At 31.3% G+C, this 24,071-nt stretch overlaps 2 protein-coding genes across 5 annotated transcripts in view; one reads left to right on the forward strand and one right to left on the reverse strand.

Annotated features, from left to right (window-relative positions):
* LOC127861298 (transient receptor potential cation channel subfamily M member-like 2) overlaps window positions 1–23,343 on the forward strand; it is a 139,255-nt gene extending 115,912 nt beyond the window's left edge. For 2 of the 4 annotated variants that reach the window (XM_052399747.1, XM_052399748.1), the window contains 2 exons: window positions 846–867; window positions 1,128–1,585. In XM_052399747.1, the coding sequence (XP_052255707.1) occupies window positions 846–867; window positions 1,128–1,172 (67 nt within the window). In that variant the 3' untranslated portion in view covers window positions 1,173–1,585. Of the gene's footprint in view, window positions 1–845; window positions 868–1,127; window positions 1,586–5,052; window positions 5,085–5,701; window positions 5,757–12,658; window positions 12,691–13,301; window positions 13,366–17,191 lie in introns of those variants that run through there. The other 2 variants (XM_052399746.1, XR_008040157.1) reach the window with 2 other exon arrangements.
* The window catches only part of LOC127861301 (uncharacterized), a 436,008-nt gene that overhangs the window by 11,820 nt on the left and 400,117 nt on the right, over window positions 1–24,071 (reverse strand). The gene's annotated exons all lie outside the window — the stretch shown is intronic.

A 24,071-nucleotide genomic window follows, 5' to 3' on the forward strand; every position in this document is an offset into this window, starting at 1 on the left:
ACACGACGCCATCTTGTACGTAAGTTCAAACTAACCTCACTTTAACCTGGTAGGCTCCATTTAGCGCATGCACCCCACACCTGAACACGCATAACTATTATATCACAGAAACGCAATTCACATGGACAGAAAGCAAGGAATGGTCGCCAAATATATTGAAGGAATTTTAATTTTTTTTAATATTTTTTTTATAAATCATTGATTCGCGTTGAGTATTTAAGAAGTTAAAACACAAATAACGTGTTTGTACGGTTTAAATGACGTTGTTAAATTGAGATATTTTGGAAATTAGTCGATATGTTTTATGATAGAAACAATAGTTTTGACGGCACTGCTTGCGCGTTACCGTGGTTTTTAGAAGAAAGGAAACCCAAAAATCTTAAACGAATATGAAAGTTATTTTAGTTTGCGAAAGTTTCTTGCAAAGGATACAAACTTTAAGACTATTATCTTGACAATCAAAGTACGGTTATGAAAACCTTAGTATTTCTGGATAATATCTCATTCGTAAGTTATAATTAATAAATAAGCAGATACAAATCGACCAGGCTTTAAAATATTCATTCACATAGCAAACGGTTTATGTTGTAAAGTCACTTAGCGCCGTAATATCCCCGGCAAAAGTGATTATTGTGTATTAATGTTTTCGAAATTATAAGTTATGTAAAGTATACGCTTCCATAATTTAGATATGGTTGTTTCTGGAACCTAATATTATTTTGTAGTTCTGCTGAAATATTGATATAAACATTTAAGACATCTAGTTTTAAGGAGTAACGTACACTATTGGATAAACATATAAACTCGATTTTATTGTGTTTTAATATATTTTACTTCCATTTCAGGCTTGATCATTTGAAACAAAATGTAAGTAAATTTAAATATTATATATAACTTAATGGGCTGTGCGTTACAGACCGTCAATGTGTACTTGAATATTTAAGTACTTTATTGAATTATTGCAAAGTGTCCTCATTTATTGAACATTTAAATATAGATACTAATTTGGAAATAAGTTTGTAAAATGGTATGGACGAGTGCTATAAAACAAAGCTAATATTAATATTAACATTCGAGCTCAATCAATGTATAACTAATCTTGAAATTGTTTATTTTTGTTTATCAAGTTTAACTTCCCAAAACATTCTGCAACAAACGTTAGATCCCTTTAACCTCGTAATTCAACACAAGTGTTACTTATCGCACACATTTAACAATAGGAATTATCCGCTTTAATAGTCATATTTAAACGGTATCAGTCGGTGAAGTTTTAGCCTGTTCGTAAAGATATTACGATGACTGAGCATTATGGAATTCAACACACACGTTTTAAACTTAAAAATAATATTACTTGAAAGCATGGACATTATTGATATTGTAACTGAATCTTAATTAATTAGATTGCATTCTTGTGTATTGATATTGTAACCGAATCTTAATTAATTAGATTGCATTCTTGTGTAGTCTCATCTCAGTCATAGAATCGGAAAATCTCGGCTTGACTACGCATTTCACGAACATCAAGAAAATACATTTAATTTTATATAATTCCATTAACAAAAACCACGTGTATGCATTGTTTTTTTTTAAATAAAGTACGTCCTCGATGGATATCTTACGTGCAGAAATCATAATATAATATATATATAATATATATATCGTACTTTGTTTGGAAATAACATTTGTTTAAGTGAACCAATCGTCGTGAATCAGTCAGTGTGTCGATTCGTGGAAATTTGATTCAAAAAGTGTATTTAACGAGGAAATCGTGAATTATATTCAAGAACCATACATATTGAATTCATGCAGGCATGATTCGCATATATCAATAAAGGCATACTACTGACGACGGCAATGGACGAAAGATGTATATTTTTTAAGTAATTACATTAAACAACACTTACGTGTTTGTATGATACGTTTTATTAATTATCATACTTATGTTGGTAAGTGTTTGTAGTAGGAATTTGGTTAACAAACTTTTTCTCAAAAGTTTTATATATGGTTGTAAAGGAATTCGTTGACATTTAACTTGTAGTGTGTTTCGGACATTCGCTACGCAACAATACATGGGCAGAGCGTTTGTCAGTGCCCTTCAGTACCGATTGTATACACTCCTTATGTTAATATCATATCGACATATGTATGTCGAGCTTTACGAATTCATCATTAATTTATTAGTGATTCAACACTTGATATGATAATAAATTATGTTGTTGACTTATATATTTATGTTGATTTTGAATTATTTTATCGCAATTTATTTACTGTACAAAATTTCGTATCGTGCACATGCCATTTGTAAAATATGCAAACTTTATCAAGTATAAACACACTATATTATTGCATTATTTACCGTAGGTTTCTACTATTTATTGAGAATTTTGAGTGTAAATGTGAAGTGAGTCGAGTGGAGCGAATGATGTAATATAGATCTTTTTAAATGAAATGTCGAACATGCATTTACAAATTATTTAAAGTGTTATGTTTATTTTTAAGTTCAGTTTGCTGAAAGATGATATGTATCTAGAAAGGTAACATTTGATAATAACTGTCATGCTTACAAGAAATTCTGCTTTAGAAACATGTAGTTCGGATATTTACAATATTTTAAAATTGCTTTTTGGTGATGTTTTGTTAATCAGTTAATTACGGACAAATGAATAAGTATTACAGTAAATCACGAACAAATGAAGAATTATTAATTAAAGACGCGAATTAAATATCTAGTTTGATGACGAAGCTGAGTATATATGACTAACGGAAGTGCACGCTCGGAGAATACGTTTGTATATGCTTATTCGTTCCAGATCTTCTGTGTTTTTAAATTAATCTATCTTATTAACAATGTACAACCAATTCAAACATGCATGCTATGAGCTTTCGATTGCTACAAATATAAATCGTTCCGCGTGACTGCCATTGTAAAAGGATATATTGATTTATACTCGTAATTGGCAGAGGTCTGTGTAAAGCAAAACGTTGTCAGAATTATTAACACATACAAACATTATCGGTTTGCATGAATAACAATTGATAAAATGGACCCTGGAACGTTTGTTCAGGTTATGTTAATTACACTGACAGAACATTCCAGCTTGAGTACATGTAGTCTTGGATCGGGCCGCACCTCAAACTTATTTATAGAATCGTTATCAAAGTGAACGTGTATAGATTTTTTTGTTATGTTCAGACTTTGATCTACTCTTGTCAACTCGAGTTATATGGGTCATCTGGGGTCAGTGCCTATTCAAAGACACATAATCACCGGGAGGGCGCGTTTTGTAATCCACCAACAAGACCAGGTTTTATTATATTCAGATGAAGCAACAACATATTCAAATGTAATCGTTATTCATCATGACCGTAGTTCTGTCGATAACACGTAGCCAAATGGCGATAAAGTTGTTCGAGCTACTTCATGACGTTTTTTGTGTCAACGATATGCCATTCGACGAATTTTTGACACACGTATCGATTCTCAACGTATGTGTGTGTTTATGCGTTTGAGACAAGGTCACCTTTTCAAATCAATTATATTCATATATGTCGAAAATGATTACACCAATGTAAGCCAATAAGTAAGCCTTGAAACAAGCTCATTTACATATACTTATGTATGATCAATGGTGAATCTTGTTAATGTGTACGCCGTGAAATGCAATTGTATGAAGCTATGTAGAAATAACAAACAATTAATTTATGACTCTAAACAATATATATTGAGTAAGAAATTATTAAATATTTTAAAACCAGATTGAAAAAAACAAGAAAGAATCCGGTTCTTTTTAGTTCGTATTTTGAATGTCGTATGCCCGAGAATTCTCGAAAGCTATTAGTTCGTGATGAATGCCCACGGAATCGTCCTCTCGTACAGAAAACGGACCGGTATGCTACCCGCGGTTGCTAGTTTGCGATCCAGTCATTTAAATGACTTTTGTTACGTTAATTGTATTAAGGCTGTAATAAATGTGTTTGAAGAAATTATGTCACCTGATCAGCAAACTCTATGCGTACGTAAAGATGGCCAAGCCAAATTCGTTTAAATAAGAAAATAATACTTTATTAAAATCGTAACCAATATTAAAGATACTTGTCTGCTTTGATGATATTGCCCTTGCAGAGGTATATTTGCTTTGTTGATATTTTTTTCACTTGCATTGTGATTCATACGCAAATAATGCTTCTCCAGAAAATATTACCATGCGCGTTATTCTTGTTTACATCCGCTTGTCTTTTTATAAGTCATTGATCAGTAATCGGTACACTACAGATCACGACATACAACACAACATCAAACATACACATATCATGAAAGCTGGAGTCGCGATATTAAATCAGGAATGCCTAACGATTCGGGTTTAAACAGCTTGCAGGTAAACTTTCGTCGTTAATAAACATTTCAACTGGTTCAGACGCGTATACAAACAACGCAGAAGTATATACCAATACCTTGTTATGTTGTTGTGTGTAAGGCATGTAATAACGGGTAAATTACTTTCTACTGTGCATATGTATATTAAATAAAGAACAATGCATTCGATTTAAATTACTTCCTTGAAATTGTATATTTCAAATACGTTTTCATTAGTTATATAATTAATATAATTCGACTTAAAATATGTTGTTTAATTAATCATCCTAAATAGCTTTCCTACACATTGAAAAGGCGCGCTGTACACAACCATCCTTTAATTGATTAATAATAATGTATCTTAACTGACGAGATAAGTTTGGTCCATGAATTTATTGTTACGCATCCCCTATCTTTAACACACATGCACCCCGCATTTAACATGTATTGCACATAATGGCAGTCAAAAAAGGACGAGGTATTTAAATTCTATTTGTTATCAATCTTATTTTTTTAAACCAACCTTTTATTTATACGAATAATGTTTGCCTTATCTACCATGCTACTCTATTGCAATACTTGTTTTTGAACAGTAATACGATTATATCGCCCCCATGGTACAAAAAGATACAATGTGACATTGAAATAAGTAGGCACTTGGTTCCTTTTTGAACTAATGTGGCGATATGTTATTGCAGGCTGAGAAGGAAGATGAGTTTAGACGCCTGATGTACGTATGCATTTTCTGTTCGTTTATGTGCGGTTATAATTATTTGATGATTACATCAGTTAAGTTAACTATTATATATTTCATCACTATTTTACAGTTTTTATCGTTTCTTAGGCATCTTTCATTGTGAAAAAATGTCATTATTTAAGACCATTTATCGAATAATGAAGCGACAGTAGAACGTTCCTAAATAAATATCTGTTTAATAATTCGAAAGAAACTAATTGCAAGCGTGCTTATGTTTTAAAGAAGTATTAACCTGTATAACAATTGTATATATTGTTTGGGTATGATTAAGTAGTCGTGTAGCACATGCCATCCGATTAAGTAGTACATCCACAATTGTAAATTGTCAAACTGTGAAAGTAATAGATGTGTCAGCCTTAATTTGAATATGTATATCACAGGTTTGGTCGGCAATCCTTATTTTTAAAAGAACATAAACGAAAAAAATCGTTTTAAAAATAATGAACACCCCAAAGGCATGGCATAGGAGAAAATCGTAACTAAACATGTCTTATTTAACATTGAATCTATTTTGATAAAACACGACGTAGTTTCTCTTTTTTATATGGTTGCATTGACGCTCACTAATGTGATATCCTTTCACGTTTCAGTGTGGCTCAGCAAAACAAAATGCAGGAGAGTATCGACAACCTGCATAGGGAGAAGGTATTGATTTTAATTCAACAAGACACGATACTAGATCCAATTGATGAAACAATTAAACAGAACTTTGGTTTTTCTAAAACAATTCCAAGTGGTTACGTTAAGTCGATAACAATTTTACCATAAATAAACATTGCAATGTTAACGTAGGCATTGCTTCCAAATGCGGTATAAAATGTTTTTTTTTTCATGCGCTATGACAAAACCTTTGTTTTTAATGAATATAACATATTTCAAAATACACAACGAGTGACTGTATCAGCGAAATTTCAAAACGATTTTTATACAAAGTGTCAGTCAAACTGCCTGTTAAGGAAACATACGAAGTAAGGACAAAAAACTGTTCTTTACCCAATTGTAATTTCGTGCGTATACGCCATGCATGTTAATAAAATAGTTGTTAATATATAACTAATAAAAAACTGCTTTAATTCTATTAACAATTAATAAAAACAAACAGGAAGCTTTGACATAAGTATATTTATGCGGACATTTTTTTCTATAAAACTTTCTCAATCGATTATTACTTCATGTTTTGAAAACAAAATTTCCGCCCTGTTGAAGTTAGCGTGTCATTATTTTTGACAGTTTACAGTGAATGTTTGTTGTATAAAAAATATATAATACGGCTTAATTTTACTTAATTGCTTATTAGTCTATATCATTACAAAAAAAATATTTGCACGATACGTTGTTATTTCATAATCGTGCATACTCAGTTGCGTTTCTATTGATGTAATTGTGTATATTACCTTGATTTCATGATTATTGTTTGTGTTAATATAAATCAGACATTATCAAAACAAATCTAACCTAAAAGAAGTGTTGTGCTACACTACCGAAGGATCAGTTCATCAATTAATTAATGCCGTTACCAGATCATTAATATGAATATTGAGAAATTACATCCGAATCGAGATGGCCACCAAGGAGTACTTTACCGTCACTTTCACAATATTAAAGATGCCATACAGACTTTCAAAAACTAATTCTAACTTCGTTTCACAGAGATCCTTTCAAACGGCATTTTTTTATTCACCTGAATCCACTGTTCCTTTAAAAGTACGATGCTGATCATACATTACTAACGGAAGTGCAAGCTAGAAGCATACGTCTTCGAACGTACCTATATGCTTATTCGTTCCAGAGCTTCTGTTTTTTTAATCAATGTACAACCCATTACACACGAATATTATTAACTTTCCATTCCAACAAATACACATCGTTACACTTTCATACCCTTGAAAAAATACAATATTGTTATAAACTCGAAATTTACAGATGACTGTCAAAACGTTGTCAGAATTATTTACACGTACATAAATAATCAGTCCGCATAAATAACAATTGAAAAAAATGACTTTGGAATGTTTGTTCTGAGTTTATGAATTATTCTGACCAGTCTTTCCAGATTGTGTATATGTAGTTTTGGATCGGGCCGCACCTCAAGCGAATTTATAGATTCTTTATCAAAGTTAAGTATATACACACTCTAAGTTAAGTTCAAACTTTTATCTACTCTTGTCAACCCCAGGCTATTGACCATCAAAAGCCAATTGTGTAAATCTGGATAACTTTATTCAAGAGATAACTTTTGGTTATCTTTAATTTTGTTATAAAATAAAAAAAAAGTTATCCGCTGGATTAGAGTTTTCTAAATTTATACAATTGGCCACTGGTGTCAATGCGTATTCAAGGACTTGAAATCACCGGGTAGGGCGCTTTTTATAATCGTACAACGGGGTAAGGTTGCGTTATTAATATCCCGGTGGAGTTACAACATATTCAAATGTAATCGTAAATCATCATTACCGTGGTTCTTTTTGATAACCAGTAGTCAAATGGCAATAGTGTTGTTCGTGCCCCCTAGTGGCGTTGTTTTGGTGTCAACGATATGCCGTTCGACTCATTGTGTCAACACGTGTCGCTTCTCAACTAATGTGTGTGATTTAGCGCTATAATTGGAACGAGTTACTTTAAACAAATCGATCCGAACGAGCAAAAAAGCGCTGTCCCGTTAAGAGAATTGACAATACATACACACACTTAGTTATCGATGTACATTTGTTGTGAGGTCGATAAAACAAATCTTAAATAATTGTATTAAAACAAACTTGATTTTCATGGAATATATTTTACTGTACGTGATATTTGCAACACTTGGCTGTATTTATCCGGTTCTGGCAAATAAGTAAGACAAAAGCATTCAGGTCACACCTCTATAAAAAAGAATGCCGTTCGATGGTGTTGAAATTGGATCCGAAATTAGATTACTACGCTAGCAGAGATTGAAGTTCGCTGTGGCATTAAAACGTGCCATTTTGTAATGATTGAATACATTGTGAATTGTAATTGTAAGATTTAACATCAGTATATATATAGCCATTAAAGCAACTGTGATATTACTCTGATGAAGGTGTTGGCATACATGTGAAAATGGTTAAGGGACTGTATGTAGTCATACCGCTGCTAAGATCATTAAATTCCAATTCACGCTTAAGGCTCCAATTCGTTAAACTCGTTTGCTTACATAAATATTCTGATAAATCAAGTGCTATATTATTATATATATTGTTAAATATGTATGAAAAATAATTTATTCATAATAATTCTCGTCTCCAGTTAACTTGTTGTTTAACGATTGTACTTTTCATTGAATAGTCCTAATGGAAAAAGTAAAATCAAGTTCGACAAACATTTCATTAGTCTGTATTATTGTGTTAGCGAATAGTACTGTCAATGTAACGTTTTGTTTTCACATTTTCAAGATTTTGTATCGAGGTATTTCGTCTAATTATGAAACAATACATAAACATTATCGCTATTAATCTCGACTTTACTCGCTACGTATTTTCTACGCGGGAGCTGTAGTTTTATGACCCGCCACGAAATTTCACAGCGAGTGAGTCAAGATATTGAGCGAATATAAATACGATATAAACGCTAATACATCGGAATTTTAACAATTATACAAGTAAATTAATAAAGGGTATACAACTGCGCAAAATATCTGTCTCGGCATGGACGTCGCCCTCTTGTTTGTCACGTGATTACACCCTCTGTATATGTGAACATAAACTGGGAAAGCAGCTAACCCACAAACAATTTGAGTGATATGAACGAAATACTGTTATGCTGTTAAAACAGCGAACGATCCTGCTAACACTTAAAACTCGGTATGTTTACTTCAAAAGTATTTGTATATGTACTTCATCGTTTGAATATGTTGGTTAGTGCAATAACGTATGTGATAACACATTTTAAAACGGTATGTGGACAAATGTAATCACGCCCTTTTGATATTTTCATAGGCTACACAACCTAACCATAACAGGTCAGCTACACACAACTACGCTTCATCAGTGATTCTGGCCAAGTGCCGTTTGTTTGATTTTAACTTTAACAATAATTATGAATTTGAACCGACTTAGCAATTAAATATATCTTAAAATTGAAAATCATAAAACCAAACATTTGTACTAAAAGTTGTTTTTATTTCACAACATTGTGTTTCTTTCCCCGTGATTAGTTTTCAACGCAATAGTTTCAGTATTTTTTTTAATGTATTAGTATGATAGTACGCACGCAAAACCGTGCCATTGTTTACTTATGTGTGTTTTTTTTTCAATGTATATAGTTTAAAAAAATCTCAAACAATATATGTTTTACTTAATAAATTGTTTTTGAAATTTAAAAATATGAATGTGATTATTTAAAAGTGTGATTTCGTGTATATGTCCACGCATGTTAAGACAAAGGCGTTTATGCACCAAGAAAAACGTGACTTTTTTTACAACACCTCATAACCCATATACATTTCAATATGTTGAATAAATAAAATATAAGCAATAATCAATTTATAAGTATATATACTATGTAATTTAAAATGAGCCACACATTTATGTACACAATTTAGTTCATCGTTACTGAATTAATAGAGCATACTAGGTCGGTGCTGAATAAAGCGAAGTTTATTGTGCATGGCTTTGAAAATCTTAACCACGAGCCTTGGCAAAATAAACTTTGCTTTATTCGGCACCAACCTAGTATTACATGTATCCCATCAATTTTCTTAGTCGTCAATTATTTCTTTAAAAATAGAATAGGAAAATAGAACTACACGGAAAATCCCAAAGTTATTTTAAGCCAACATTGTTTAATTATTTATTCGTGCCGAGCCTAATACAAAAAGATCAAGCACTAAACTATTTTTCTTTTTATCATTCCTCTACGTCCCCGATGTTAAAGAAGAAATGTAAAAATACTAAAAAACTGCAGCTTTAAGATAGCGCGAAAGAATATGACTTGTGTCGTTTGACGTGTTATTAATGTCGTCATCAGAACGCGCACTTAATATTTGTAAACAATGCTTTTTGCTTTTTGTGTTGCATTTTGTGTTTAAAATATAGTATATCTTGATATTAAATGTTTGTTTTGTTAAATCTGATTCGAATTTACTAAAAATGATTACTTTATAGCTGATTCCGAGTAATATGACCATCCTCACACATGACTGATATAAGAGTCCGCCGCGCGTGCCAGCTATATTTCAACATTGCCCAAAAAAATGAAAATATATTCAACAGTGGTTTATTTCGACGATGCACGTCTGATGATGGGATAAAAGAATATAAATAAAAATACATTAATGCCTGATTTTTCGTTGTTGAGTTATAAATACAAATATATGTTACCTGATTAAGCTCATTTGTATAATTGGATTTTAATATTTAACGGAAATGTTTGCAGTTTACATATTTAAAGGAAACAGATTCTCAACAGTAACGTTATCATTGTGTTTGAACAAATAAAACAGCAGTTTTATGGTATATTGTTATATAAGTAAGAAATAATCGATTTGTGTTTTCCTCAGTCATATTGGGCTAAGGTGAATACCAGCCAATGTCGTGTTGTCATCAATTTAACCCAGCAGACATGAGAGCTGGTCATATCGGTAAAATTGTAATTTATAAATGCGTATTGGTTTCAATCCGATTATGTTGGAAGCGTTAAATTACACGCCAATGTCACCGTTCCAAATCAGTTACGTTTATATTTCGTAAGAGTACCCAAAAATGTATGCCTATAAGTTACCCTTTCAGAACGCTCTTTGAAAATATTTGTTCATTATGTTTACGGCTGCACATTTGCAATTGAATTTGTGAACGTGTATTTTTGTGACTCTTGTTACTTACTTACGTAGTCCTCTTCGCTCACTTCTGTGCATAGGGCCTTGACTACTGTCCGCCATTGGGTACGGTCTTGACCCCTGCGCTTTGCTTCACCCCATGTCAGGTGGAGAAGCTTTAATGTTGATTTATTTATCAAATTTCTACACATCGATAAGACAATTTTACGCTTAAAAAACTATTATGCAAATAATAATCTATCGCTTGCATGCACACTTAAATCGTCCGCAGTACATTTGGCGTTGAACGATTAGGTGTTTCATTAAATTGGCTTAATACACAACAAATACGAGCGGCTTTAAAAATTCTGTCGTCAAGACGTGTAAATTCCTTAAAACCTTTTATCAATACCAAGATTTGTTTTTAAAAAATGTTGTTAAGATTTGGAATACAGATACATATATGCAAACACAAGTGTCTGTTTAATAATTGATTATTTAATATTTGTAAAAATAACAAACTTGTATTTCGTGACTCTGAACACAGTTAATTTATTAAAGAATACAAAAAGTATTTGAAAACGAGATTGAAAAACCAAGAAACAACCCGGTTCTGGTTTTTCAGTATTGTGTATATCATATGACTGAGGGCACATAGTTCGTGATGAATGCCCAAGGAATGTTCATCTTGTACAGAAGACGAATTGCTGGCTTGCGTTCCAGTGATTTAAATGACCATGATTTCGTTAATTGTCTTGAGGCTGTAATAAATGTGTTTGAAAAAATTATGTCACCTGATCAGCAAACACAATCCTTACGTAAAGATGGTCAATCCGCATTCGTTTAATTACGAAAATAATACTATAATGATACTAGTCTGCTTTGATTAGAGTGTCAATATAGAGGTATATTTGCTTTGTTGACATCTTTTCCACTTGCATTATGATTAATTTATGAATAATGCTTCTCCAGCATTTCAACCATGCGAGTTATTCTTGTTCACAACCGCTAGTCTTTTATTTGAAGCAACTGTTCAATTATCTGTACACTACAGCCCACGACATACAACACATCATTGAAAACAAACATTTAATGGAAGCTGGAGTCAAGGCCTTAAATCGGTCTATGCCCAGCGTTGGGGGTTGGGGGTTAAACACCTAGCAAGATAAATACCGTCGTCAACAAATATGTCAACTGGTTCAGACGCGCATATAAACAACGTTGATGCATTTACCAATATAGTGTAATGTTGTTGTGGAAGGAATCTAATTTAGGATATATATCTCACTATTGTGCGTTTGTATAGTAAATAAAGAACAATGCATTCACTTAAATAATTTCCTTCTAATTTTCTATTTTAAATATGTTTTCCGTAGTTTTATATTTAATATCATTCGACTCAAAGTATGTTGTATAATTGATAATTTAAATGTATTCCTACATATTGAAAAGGCGTGCTTTAGACTTCCCATCATTAAATTGATTTGTTATCATATTTTTAATAACGAGAGAGGTTAAATCACGTTGGTCGAAAAGTTGTATTTGACGCAGCTCCGTCTTAAACAAACGTTCAACCCGTATTAAACATTTTCTTATGCATAATGCTAGTCAAAACAAGACGACGAGTTTTAAATTATGTATATTTTCAATGTAGGTTTTCAAAACCTACCTTTAATTGTATCACGAGGTATTTGTATGAAAAAAGTTTGCCTTTACCACTACGTTACTCTATTGCAATACATGTTTCATAACCGTTATATTATATATGATATTGCAGGCTGAAAGGGAGGATGAGTTTAAACGCCTGATGTACGTATACGTTTTCTGTTCGTTTATGTGCGGTTATGTATTTAATTTATATCAGTTGATTATTATATAATTATTTCATCACTATTGAGCCATTAAACACCGTATTCTTCTTTCATTGTTGAAAAAAATGCCATTATTTAAGACAATTTACGGAATAATTAAACGATTAAAGAACGTTCTTTAATTAATTTTTATCTAATACTTCTAATACAAACTAATTAACTACTTTATAATGTTCTAAAGAAAGATAAACCTGTATAACAATTGTATATATTGGTTGGATATGATTTAGTATTCTTCCAGCACATGCCATCTGAATAAGTATTACATCAAAAACTGTAAATTGTCAGACTCTGGAAGTATTATACGTATCAGCATTTACTTGAATATGCATGTCACAGGTGTGGTGTACAATCATTATTTTTTTTAAACCATATACGAAGAAAATCGTTTTAAAAATAATTAACATCCGTAAGACATGGCATAGAAGAAATTCGTATTTAAACATGCTTTTCAACACTGAATCTTTTTGGAAAAAAAATACGACGCCATCTTTTTTTTTATTTGGTTGCATAGACTCTCACTAATTTGGCTATCCTTTCACGTTTTAGCCTCAGTCTTCAGGCTCAGCTTAACACAATGCAGGAGAGTATCGACAGCCTGCATAGGAAGAAGGTATTGTTTTATATTAAACAAGACGCGTTACTAGTTCCTAGTAATAAGGCAATTTAACAAACCGTGTTTTTTACTAAAAAAAATTTAAGTGGTTTCGTCAAGTCTTTACCAATGTTCCGAAAAATACACATATCGGTGTTAACGTAGGCATAGCTACCGAAATGCCTTATAGAATGTTATATAAATATTTTAAGCGCTATTAAAAGACCTTTGTATTTACTGAATATTACATATTTCAAAGTACACAACGAGTTACTATACAAGCGAAATGCCGAAACGCATTTTAACACAAAGTGTCAGTCGACCTATCTATTTAGGAGCCATACGAATTAAAGACAAAAGACTGTGCTTTAACCAACTGTAATTTCGTGCTTACAAGTCATAAAGGTTTATAGAATAGTTGTCAATAGATGCATTTTTAAATTTTATAAACAATTAATTAAACGAACAGGAAGGTTTGACAAGTGTATATACATGCAAACATTTTTGTCATTGTTTTCTAAGAAACTTTCACAATCGATAATTACTTCTCTGTTTGAAAAAAATGTTCACCGTTGATGAAGTAAGGGCGTCATTATTTTTTAGAGTTAACAGTTCATGTTTTGTGTATGAACAATACGATACCATTATCGGCATAGGCTTAATGTGACTAAATAACTTTGAAGTATATATAATTTCAAAAATACTGTTATTGACATTAAAATCATTATTATTGTTTGTGTTAACATTAATCAGACACAATGAAAGCATCTAAGCTAAAAGAAGTGTTGTACTACACTTCCGAAGGATCAGTTTATCAATTATTTAATGCCGTTACCAGATCATTGAAATGAATATTTAGAAATTACATCCGAAATGTCCACAGATGGGTACTTTTGCGTCACTTAAACATATTAAAGTTGCCATGTGTGAGTCGACATTGACAGATTGTCTCACATCATCGAAGCTTATGACACGAAACTGAATATATATGATTCGATCAAGGAGCAGACTCTTTCATACATGTAAACCGATGTTGATGGATACAACAAGAGATGCTGACGATGAAGCAACTATCGATTGACATGAAATTTAAACTGAGAACATGTAAAGCTTTAATGGACAAGCAGCGTCAATCCAAACTTACAACTCCGTTTGAAAACTGGCCTTATTTGTGTGCGTACCGGAAATTTCAAGACCCACGTATGCATCACAGGGATCGTTAGGTAAAAAATACTCTATTATACTATATACATATATACATGGGATACAACTGTCAAATTTCCTGCACAACATCATGGTCTGAACAATAGCAAAAAAATCGCTTCCAAAAGCAATACTTACACCAAAAAAACTGTATAACAACAGCTCAGACATTTATCTATCAGATAATAACTACGTTTATAGCAGTAAAAGTGTTCATAGTTGTGTTTGAAACGAAAGTTTCATGAAAAACGGTAAAATTTTCGAAATGCGACACAGGTGTGCACACCCACTTTGTCACATTTTGTTTCATAATTTAATAATTACAGAGAAGTTGAGCAAATTTTACCTTGTTTTATTATCCATAGACACTTTATTAATCAAAGTAGACACCTTCCATAATTGCATGTAACTGCATATATGTAAAACACCGTAAATATTAAATTTGTTTACATTTCTACCATCGTCAAAGATTTGTATGCAATTTGTCAGGTAATGTTACGTGGAACGTGAATGGCTGGATTTATTACTGCAGTGGAATTTCAACCAATCAAATCGCATGTTAGAAATACATGTGAAATATCCAAAATGAAAGTAAAACATTGTCATTGTGAAATTGAAGCAGATTGATATGAATTTCTAGCAAAATATGCTCACTAAATAGTAACTATGTTCTATTTCACTATGAAAAAAAACTATCCAATGAATATGTACCAGCAAAAGAGCTTTATAACAAAGGAATACGAAAATTACTTCTAGAATTCTCAGTTTTCAGCTGTGCACACCTGTGTCCAAGTAAGGATTTTTGAGCATTTTGAATGAAACTTTCTCTCTTAGTTCAATGAAAAGCTTGTACTGTATTGCCAAGTGTATTATTTTCGAAAGATAAATGTCTTGGCTGTTGTAATACAGTTTAATTGGTGTATTTATTGCATTTGGAAGCAAATTTTACGCTATTGTTTACACCATGGTTGTGTGCAGGAATTTTCACAGTTGTATCCCTTGTATATATATGTAGTATAACATAATATTTTTACTTAACGGTCCCTATGGTATGCATAGTATTTGATGAAGGAAAACCATGCGATCATCACACACGAGAATGTACGTTAACTTAAGGTACAGCCCACTGGAATGGAGATCGTTCACTTGGTAACATTATAAGATAATTAATAGCGGCTCCTGGAGACTGCTTCTGAATATAAACGAATTGACAATCTGGTTAATTTGGACCAATCAAAACTTCCAAATCGAGTCTTCAACGTAATTAAGTCACACGTACACGTAGCGAATTTAGTTAAACGACTATGGTCATTACAACGTGTGGGAATCAAACCACCTACTGAAGACGTACCAGCCTGCGTCAATCGAGTGCCCCGACAACACATACACGGCAGCTTTCCCTTGGAAGGACGACCATGATCTGTTACCGTCAATCATTAACGTTATTGTTGAAGAGTCGAGGGTACTCGTAGACGATTATGCCGGAAACCAGAAACGCTTAATCACACGCGAAGATATATAATTGAAAATGAGGGCATATCCGAACCCACGTAAGCGTCGTAAATTAGAGTTCCGCCATGACAACTCCCGTTGGAGTACACGATTGTAGCTTAACAGATTGGCTTGACCATCTCAGTCCCAAAGACAACCTACAGTATGCACCCCTACTACTAAAAAAATGGAACCTAAACAACTTTTTTAAATTGTGTGCGGCCCTTGAATGTTTAGTATTTATAACGCTGCGATTGTGTTTGCGACTTTGACGTCATAATAAAATAAAAAAAGGTACAAACACGTCACTTTTGTTTATTAAAATGTCTTAAGTACCAAACATGTTTCGGACATAGCCTTCATCAGTAGTACATCAATATAAACAAATACAAAGGAAGTAACGTCAACGTCATACAATAACGAAACGTCGATTGGCGAAAAAAAAAATATATAGTACATAATATTAAAAATACATAATACAAAGATGGATCAGTGATGATACAACAACATATAAGAAATAGTATAATTTACACAAATTTCTTTTTTTACATTACGATACATTATACGATACGTTAACGTCTTTATTATTGTGATTGCTTATATGAATCGGACGTTATTAAAGGGTCGAACCTAAGACGCAACCAAAGTATCAAAAACTTCATTCACTGAAATATTAATGTAGCCATGTGGCATAATCTGGAGAATTACACAATAATTAAAACTTATCACGATTTTTTGTAAATAAGTAATTGTCTTCTTCCACAAATCAATGAAGCCAATATAAAAGACGTGTGTTTTTACCACATGCCATACAGTTGATAAAAATGTACGACCTTTTCCATGTGTAATGAATTATTCGCCATCGACTATCAGAATTTCATAAGATATAAAAAAATATGCGTCAGAAACACTCTTATTTATTTGCTAATTGTTATTCCCTCATGCAGCAAACCTGAATAACATTGAATTAGCCTAATTATTAAATGATTTCGCTGCATAATTATGTTTCTACTCAAACCGAACTTTCAAACATATGAATAGATACATAGGAAAACTAAGAATTATAAAAACGCTGCATAAGAAGTGTAAGTGAGTTCTCTTAGTTAATCACTATTATATTATATGGTAATTATATTTTGTTTTACTTCAGGCTGACAGCGAACATAAGGCGGATGAAGAAACGGAAAATTTGTCACAATCAAATTCCGACCGATGCACACACTTTTAACGGGGCAGTAATGTAAACACGATACATTATGGGAGATGGTCTGTATGAACGATCTCTACTTCAGCACTATCGAGTATGTATGCTATAATCATCGGGCAATGTTGAATGCTTTTCTAATATGTGTTGCACTTAACTATGCCCGAACTATGTATTACGTCGTACAACTACGAACAATTCACGATAAATAATTCGACTGGAGCATTTCGTTAACAAGTGTGTATTCAATTATTTAGGTTGGAGTATTTTCGGTGTATATGCATGTTTGCTTTTTGCCTCTTGATGTATTGATACGTTTTTGTTTTCAATGTATTCAATGTTTGCACAAGTCGTTAATATTCGGTGTGAGTGTAAATGAATTAAGAGAATGGTGAAAACGAACAGCAATAGCTTCGGTACAATTGTTTGCCATGAAATAGTGTAATAATAAGAAAAGTCAAGTTAATACTGGCACAGTTGTCAGTCTATACGTATATTGCATATGCTATATCAAGTGCAAATTCAGTATTGTCTGGGTCTTAGGTCATGGTGTACATTGTACTTATTCGTACTATTACTTGGCCGAATGTATGTATGCGAAGAAATATGTACCTGTCTTGTACACCTTTATATTATTGTAAATGTTTAGTTGTAAAGTGTTGGTATTGGAAGAATGCGCGTGTTCGATGAATGCGTTTGGTATTTGTTTCTTTTATAATGTATTACTTTTTATGACACACACTGGTAGTTATATTAAGTTTTACTATTTGTTGATACGTTTTAAACGATGTCGCTATCGTTTGCCTTTTATTGTTGTTTTATAAATTGTGTGTACCTTATGATATATTAAGCATTTCTTTATTTACATAAATGTTCATATTGTATGAATATGTTAATGTTTGTTCTTTGTTTGAACCTTGTTTCTTGGGACATATATTATTGCAATAATATTAATGAATCCAACATATTGTAAACTAAGATGGTTTTAACAACACGATCGTCATTTTGATGAAAACCGTTTAGTATGTTCCAAATGCTTATTCGTATAATCATAACACTAACATCTACTGTTTTACCTGATTTGGGGCATTAATAAACTGGGGCATGATTGAATGCGCACATAAATGTTGTCACAATCACATTTCGACTGATGTACACCCTTTTAAGTGTGTTTCTCCATACTATTTTAGACATAACTTTATTTTCTTTACTCTGCCCTGGTACTACATTTGAACTGCAATTAACATTACGTTCAATATGCCATACACTATTTATCATTATTATTAGAATCTGAAATACAATTATATTTAAACAAATGCGCAATTGAAATCAGATGTAAATGCGTGTTATTAATATAAAATGTAAATGCTATTAATTAAACAATTTAAATGAACATTAATATGTAATGCAAACCAATGTTTGTTATGCCTGATAACCTGCATCTGTATTTTCATGCTGAATGCTTTTCTAAAGTGGTATCTTTATGAATGTTATATTGTTGTTCGAAAAGATTTTAGGTTAAGAAGCTAATGTGCTTTTACAAAAAAGAGGATGTTACAAGCAGTTTGTTAGTGACTGAATGAGAAGAATTGCTAATTTTGAAAATATCAATTAATGAAAGTAATTACCATTTCATATAATGTGTCAATGTGTATCTTAACCTTCATGGATCAATGTTTCTTTGATTGAAATTAATATTGTGTATATATAAGTTCATACAATTTATTTTTTAACGAAATACATGACGTTTGTTTTTCTGTGGAAAAATGGTATTCCTACGGATACCAATTTGACATCGCATTTGAGTTTCAATTTTCTTTGGAGTATTGTTTTCAAACTCCGATGAAAACATTACATTGTAGTTTTTTTAACGTGTGTTATTGTAATGTATTTGCATTATGTATTTTTTCTATATAACGTAACATGGGCAGTTAATTAAACACGACCATGTATGCTTTTAGATAGGTTCATACAAATTAAGTGTATGCGTAGTGTTGAATTGTTGACTAATTCTGATAATAAAAGCAGTTACGACCAAATTCATCATGTTTATGATCATCACATTTCAACCAATATATATATATATATATATATATATATATCTTTCTTTGAAAAACTATATATTAAATGTTTCATTTTTGTTTAGATTCATAAAGATATGTTATCTACTATTGACAAGCGCTTCATTAGGGTTGATACGTATACACTAATCTTAAAAAGTTGCGTTTTTTCCTAACGCAATAATGTAATGAAATGAATAAAAATGTTCAGCGGTGAATCATGGAAAGCAGATGCAGTCGGTAACAGATTAACAACGCTCAGAATAAACAATATAAGTCCATCAAACCTTCTCTGATCTTCTTAAGAATGTACAAAGTTTTTATTTTAAGATTCTATAACAGATTATTTAAAAAAAAATCAACATCACCAATACCTGTTTCATTGTTTTAAGTTATTGTATAAAAACAATATATATTTTGTTGCTTTGATGTATTTCGGCAATATTACTAGCGCTATATTTTATTTGTATTTTAATGTGTAAGCTATTGTTAATAATGTACTGGTAATATTATTTAATTTTTATTGATTACTGATGTATGTGTTAAGTTTAACGTGCGTGGTTTTTTCAGATTTCATTGAGGTTTGCATACAATCAACTATTCTTGTACAAGTATACAGTTGGTTCATACACTTCCTAAGCAGTTAAATCTGTATACGTAGGCGTTTATGCATTTTTGAACAATAGCACATAGATGTACCAGTAACATAAGTTGCAAATGTGTTTGTTAGTTTTAACAAGCATAACAACACAATGTTTAAGTCTATATTATAAGTTTACAAGTGTATAAGTAATGCTAAACATATGTCTTTGACTATTCTGTGCTTTAAACATAAATCATTTGCATAACTTTAAGACACGTTAAAAAATGCTCATAGCAAAACTCATATAACAATAGCATAAACGCAAAATACCTTATATGTTTTCTTTCAATTGATTGTGTCAAAATGTATATGCTATTTCATCACAAATATAGTATTAGTATTTTGTAATGTGTTTGCCTGTGAATCTTAACTAAACAAACACATGTAACGCGTTAATTAAACGCATATAGTCATTATTATTTTATTACAATGATATTAAACAGAATATAATCTATGCAAACTAAATTTTACTATTTTGAGTAGGTAACGACTATTTTGTTGTCTGATATGTTTGTTTGACTTTCTGAATGTTACTGAAGGAGCTATATTTGCATTTCATAATTATACTGATGCATATTATAAGTTTACGAGTGTAAAAGTAATTCTTTGACACTTCTGTGCTTTAAACATGATTCATTTGAATCATTGAACAACTATAAGATACGCAGGAATGCACTCATATAGCAATAGTCCGGACGAAAAATAACCAATTATTAAATATGTTTTATTTTAATATATTATTTTGGTCAAAATGTTTATGTAATTTCACCACACATATATAATAAGTATTTTGTAATTATTTTGTCTCTGAATCGTAACTCAACCAACACTTGTTTATTAACGCGTTAATTAAATACATGTTGTAATTATTATTATATAATACTGTTTTGACTTGTTGAATGTTACTGCAGGAGATGTATTTGCATTTTATAACAATACTGATGCATATTTTTCTTAGCTTAGTATACATATATACTACAGAAAATAACGCATTTAATTAATTTGCAACAATGGTAGTAGTATGTTTATGTTTCAAATTGTATATCTCATTATTTTAAGTTGAATGAACGAAATGATATCGCATATTAAATGATGCAATTTTGATTTCATAAGTGATGAATACAATTTGATTGATATATAATATTATGTTTGTTTGTAGTGTCTTGACTAAGCAATCACATATGTGGACGTTTGCGTTAGATCCAAATATGCAAAAACATTGTATGTCGTTAAAAAAACATCGCAAAAGGGCAGATTGATCAAATGTAAATATTATCATGGTTGTCAAAAACATGAATTGACAATTAGAGTTTGAAGTTGTTATCAACAGGAACTCGTTTTACGAACTGGTTGCGAGTGGAAGTTTAAAAGGAATTTCTTGAGTTGTATTTTATGTTATTTGCTTAATGATTTTGAAATTGATCAACCACGTGTTAAGCACAGATGATATTTATTAAGCATTAACCTTTGGTTTTTGTTCAAGATGTGCACGCGGGTCATAGAGTTCATATGAAAAGAATGCATATGCACATATGAACATTATATAAGGACGTCTGTTCGTATGCAATACACTTTATAACACCTAGCTTTTTAGAATTAAAACGTCCCGTGTGTGATACATTTTAAATACTTATATTATTCTCATTATCATAAGAAGTAGAAATAGTATATCGTTTTTATTGTGTATTCTATCGTATAGTTCATTATTGAACATAGTTGTTCTAACGTGTTAACAAACAAACCATAGTGCAAATAAATTTATGTACTTACATACGAGGTCTGTTTTGGACTTTATTAGTTAAACATTAATTTATCGTATTTATGTTCAATTATGTAATTTAACATTATACATTCAAAAATTACATAAAAGTAACATTCAATTGGGTTTAATCTATTACATTTTTAGGTAAACAACTTTGGACATTTGTTTTGCTGTAATTGCACTATGATTTATTGAGCACTTTAATCGATCACTGTGTGTGTAAATGTATTTTGTATTGAGACAAAGGTTTGAGTCTTTAGGTATAAATAACAGACCGATCGGAAATCGAGCATCATCATTCGCAGATATGAACGATCAGATATTTTCGTATGCGTATATTCTAGATAAATTTTTGGTTTTTAAATTATTCATTACCGTGTGTTTTGTGTAATGATCAAACAAAGGCTTCAACAAATATAAAATGTGGCATGGTATGTGTTATAATCCGATAGTTAAATAATAAATACCCAAAGACTCAAAACACATGATTGTTTGCTCGTAGTGTGTTGTAGTAGTTTTAATGACATATATCTTTTATTTTGTTAAGGGGCATGTTCACAGATTGCCACGAGGATACAATTTATTGTTCACACATATTTCATGACATATTACACAGATATATACTAGGAGCGACATTTTAAACAAGAATAGTAGTCATCAGTTTAAATTGATACACTTGCAAAAATAACGCGAACAAATGGGAATTATTGTTGTAACTACTATTTTTATTTAAGTTTTAGAAAAACACGCAAATCAGTTACAAAATAAAGAAAATTGTAAAGAATAAACGTATTTATATCATTATTTCAGCATAGACGAAATGCAACAAAAAGGTAATCTCGTTCGACCTTTGATTGGCAAGAATTTTAAGCCAAGAGGAAGCATCATTGACCTCCATCAATACGATTATCTTGTACTGCGTATTAAATGATTAATGAAAAACTTTAAAATTGTCAGGCTTAGGCTAAAAATAATGAACATCAAAAAATAACTGTGAGCATGTCCCATGGATTACTTATACAGTTATTAGAAGATGTTTTTACAAATGGTGTTTTGAGGCTTTATAAAATTAAAACAAATATGCCTTTAATGTTGTAATAATAAAGGGTTCAATACATAAAACTTTATTCCTTATAAGAGAACATAACGGCGATATTCAGATAAAATTAAATATAAGCATGTATTACCTTTACTCAATACTTCTTGTTTGACAAAAACGTAATAGCGCTAAAATTGCTTTATTACATATTTCTTAAGTACCTATAGGCGCAATTGTCAAAATAGTTATAAAAAGGGTTCAAATAAATTGGCAAGATTTTATGTGAGAGGGGGTATATTTGCCTTAAAAACGAGATTGCTTAATCTATTTAGATATATGTTAATACCTTTCTTAGGTTTCTACCAAAACCCAATTAGGAAATTTCAAGATTTATAATTTTGAAAATCTATTTTCAAGAAAATTATCTATGTGCTTCTTAAAAGCGTTTAAACAGCTAAAAAGCAAGCGTTACCGAAATAAGAATATTTTTTATAAAAGCCTCAAGATGCCATGACATGTACTAAATATTCATATGTGTATGCATGCATATTATAACAGCTTCACATATAAGCATTATAAAAAAGAAAGAACAGTTGTGTGTGTTGTTTTATTTCGATACTTTCCTATGTCCCGATCAATCGCTGTTGAGATAGTTATTAATTAGATTCTTGGGTTAAATGTGCATTATGATCAATGTGTATGTTCATGTTAACATATGTATTAAAAACATTGATGGTATTTAATGCAAAAGTTGCTTCATTTTTTATATTTCTTGTACATTTGAAATGCCGATAAAATAACACGTATAAAATACGGCTTAAAAAACTTTCGTTTAGATGAAGTTGGAATGAATACGTGTGGGTGTAAAGACAAATACAGCATAACACTTAAAGTATGTTTATACGTTATTAATAACATAAAACATGAATTGCTGAATATACAGACATAGTTTCATATAACCAATAAGTCGATGTTAGTATTCTATGACCGAACAAAAAAGCATGCATGCACAATATTAGACTTAAACACGTTCGTGCAACAATATGTAGTTTAAACAAGGGAGGCACGTACATTGATGCACACATAAATACAATACATGAACTTTGCAATAACTACGTAATTAAGACAACAATTTCATACCCTGAAAATGTTAAACACTCAAGTTGCGACCTATTAATTTAAGCTCGATTGCATAGAAAGGCATGCATTTATATAGACACTCTCGAATCCGTTGCCTGAGTAGAAAAGGTACTTGGCGTCGTATGCGATGATCTTAAGACATAATATCAACTATCTCAGCCCAAGAATTGTATGAGGGACTA

The sequence above is a fragment of the Dreissena polymorpha genome, chromosome 15, assembly GCF_020536995.1.
Source record: "Dreissena polymorpha isolate Duluth1 chromosome 15, UMN_Dpol_1.0, whole genome shotgun sequence".
Classification (NCBI taxonomy): domain Eukaryota; kingdom Metazoa; phylum Mollusca; class Bivalvia; order Myida; family Dreissenidae; genus Dreissena; species Dreissena polymorpha.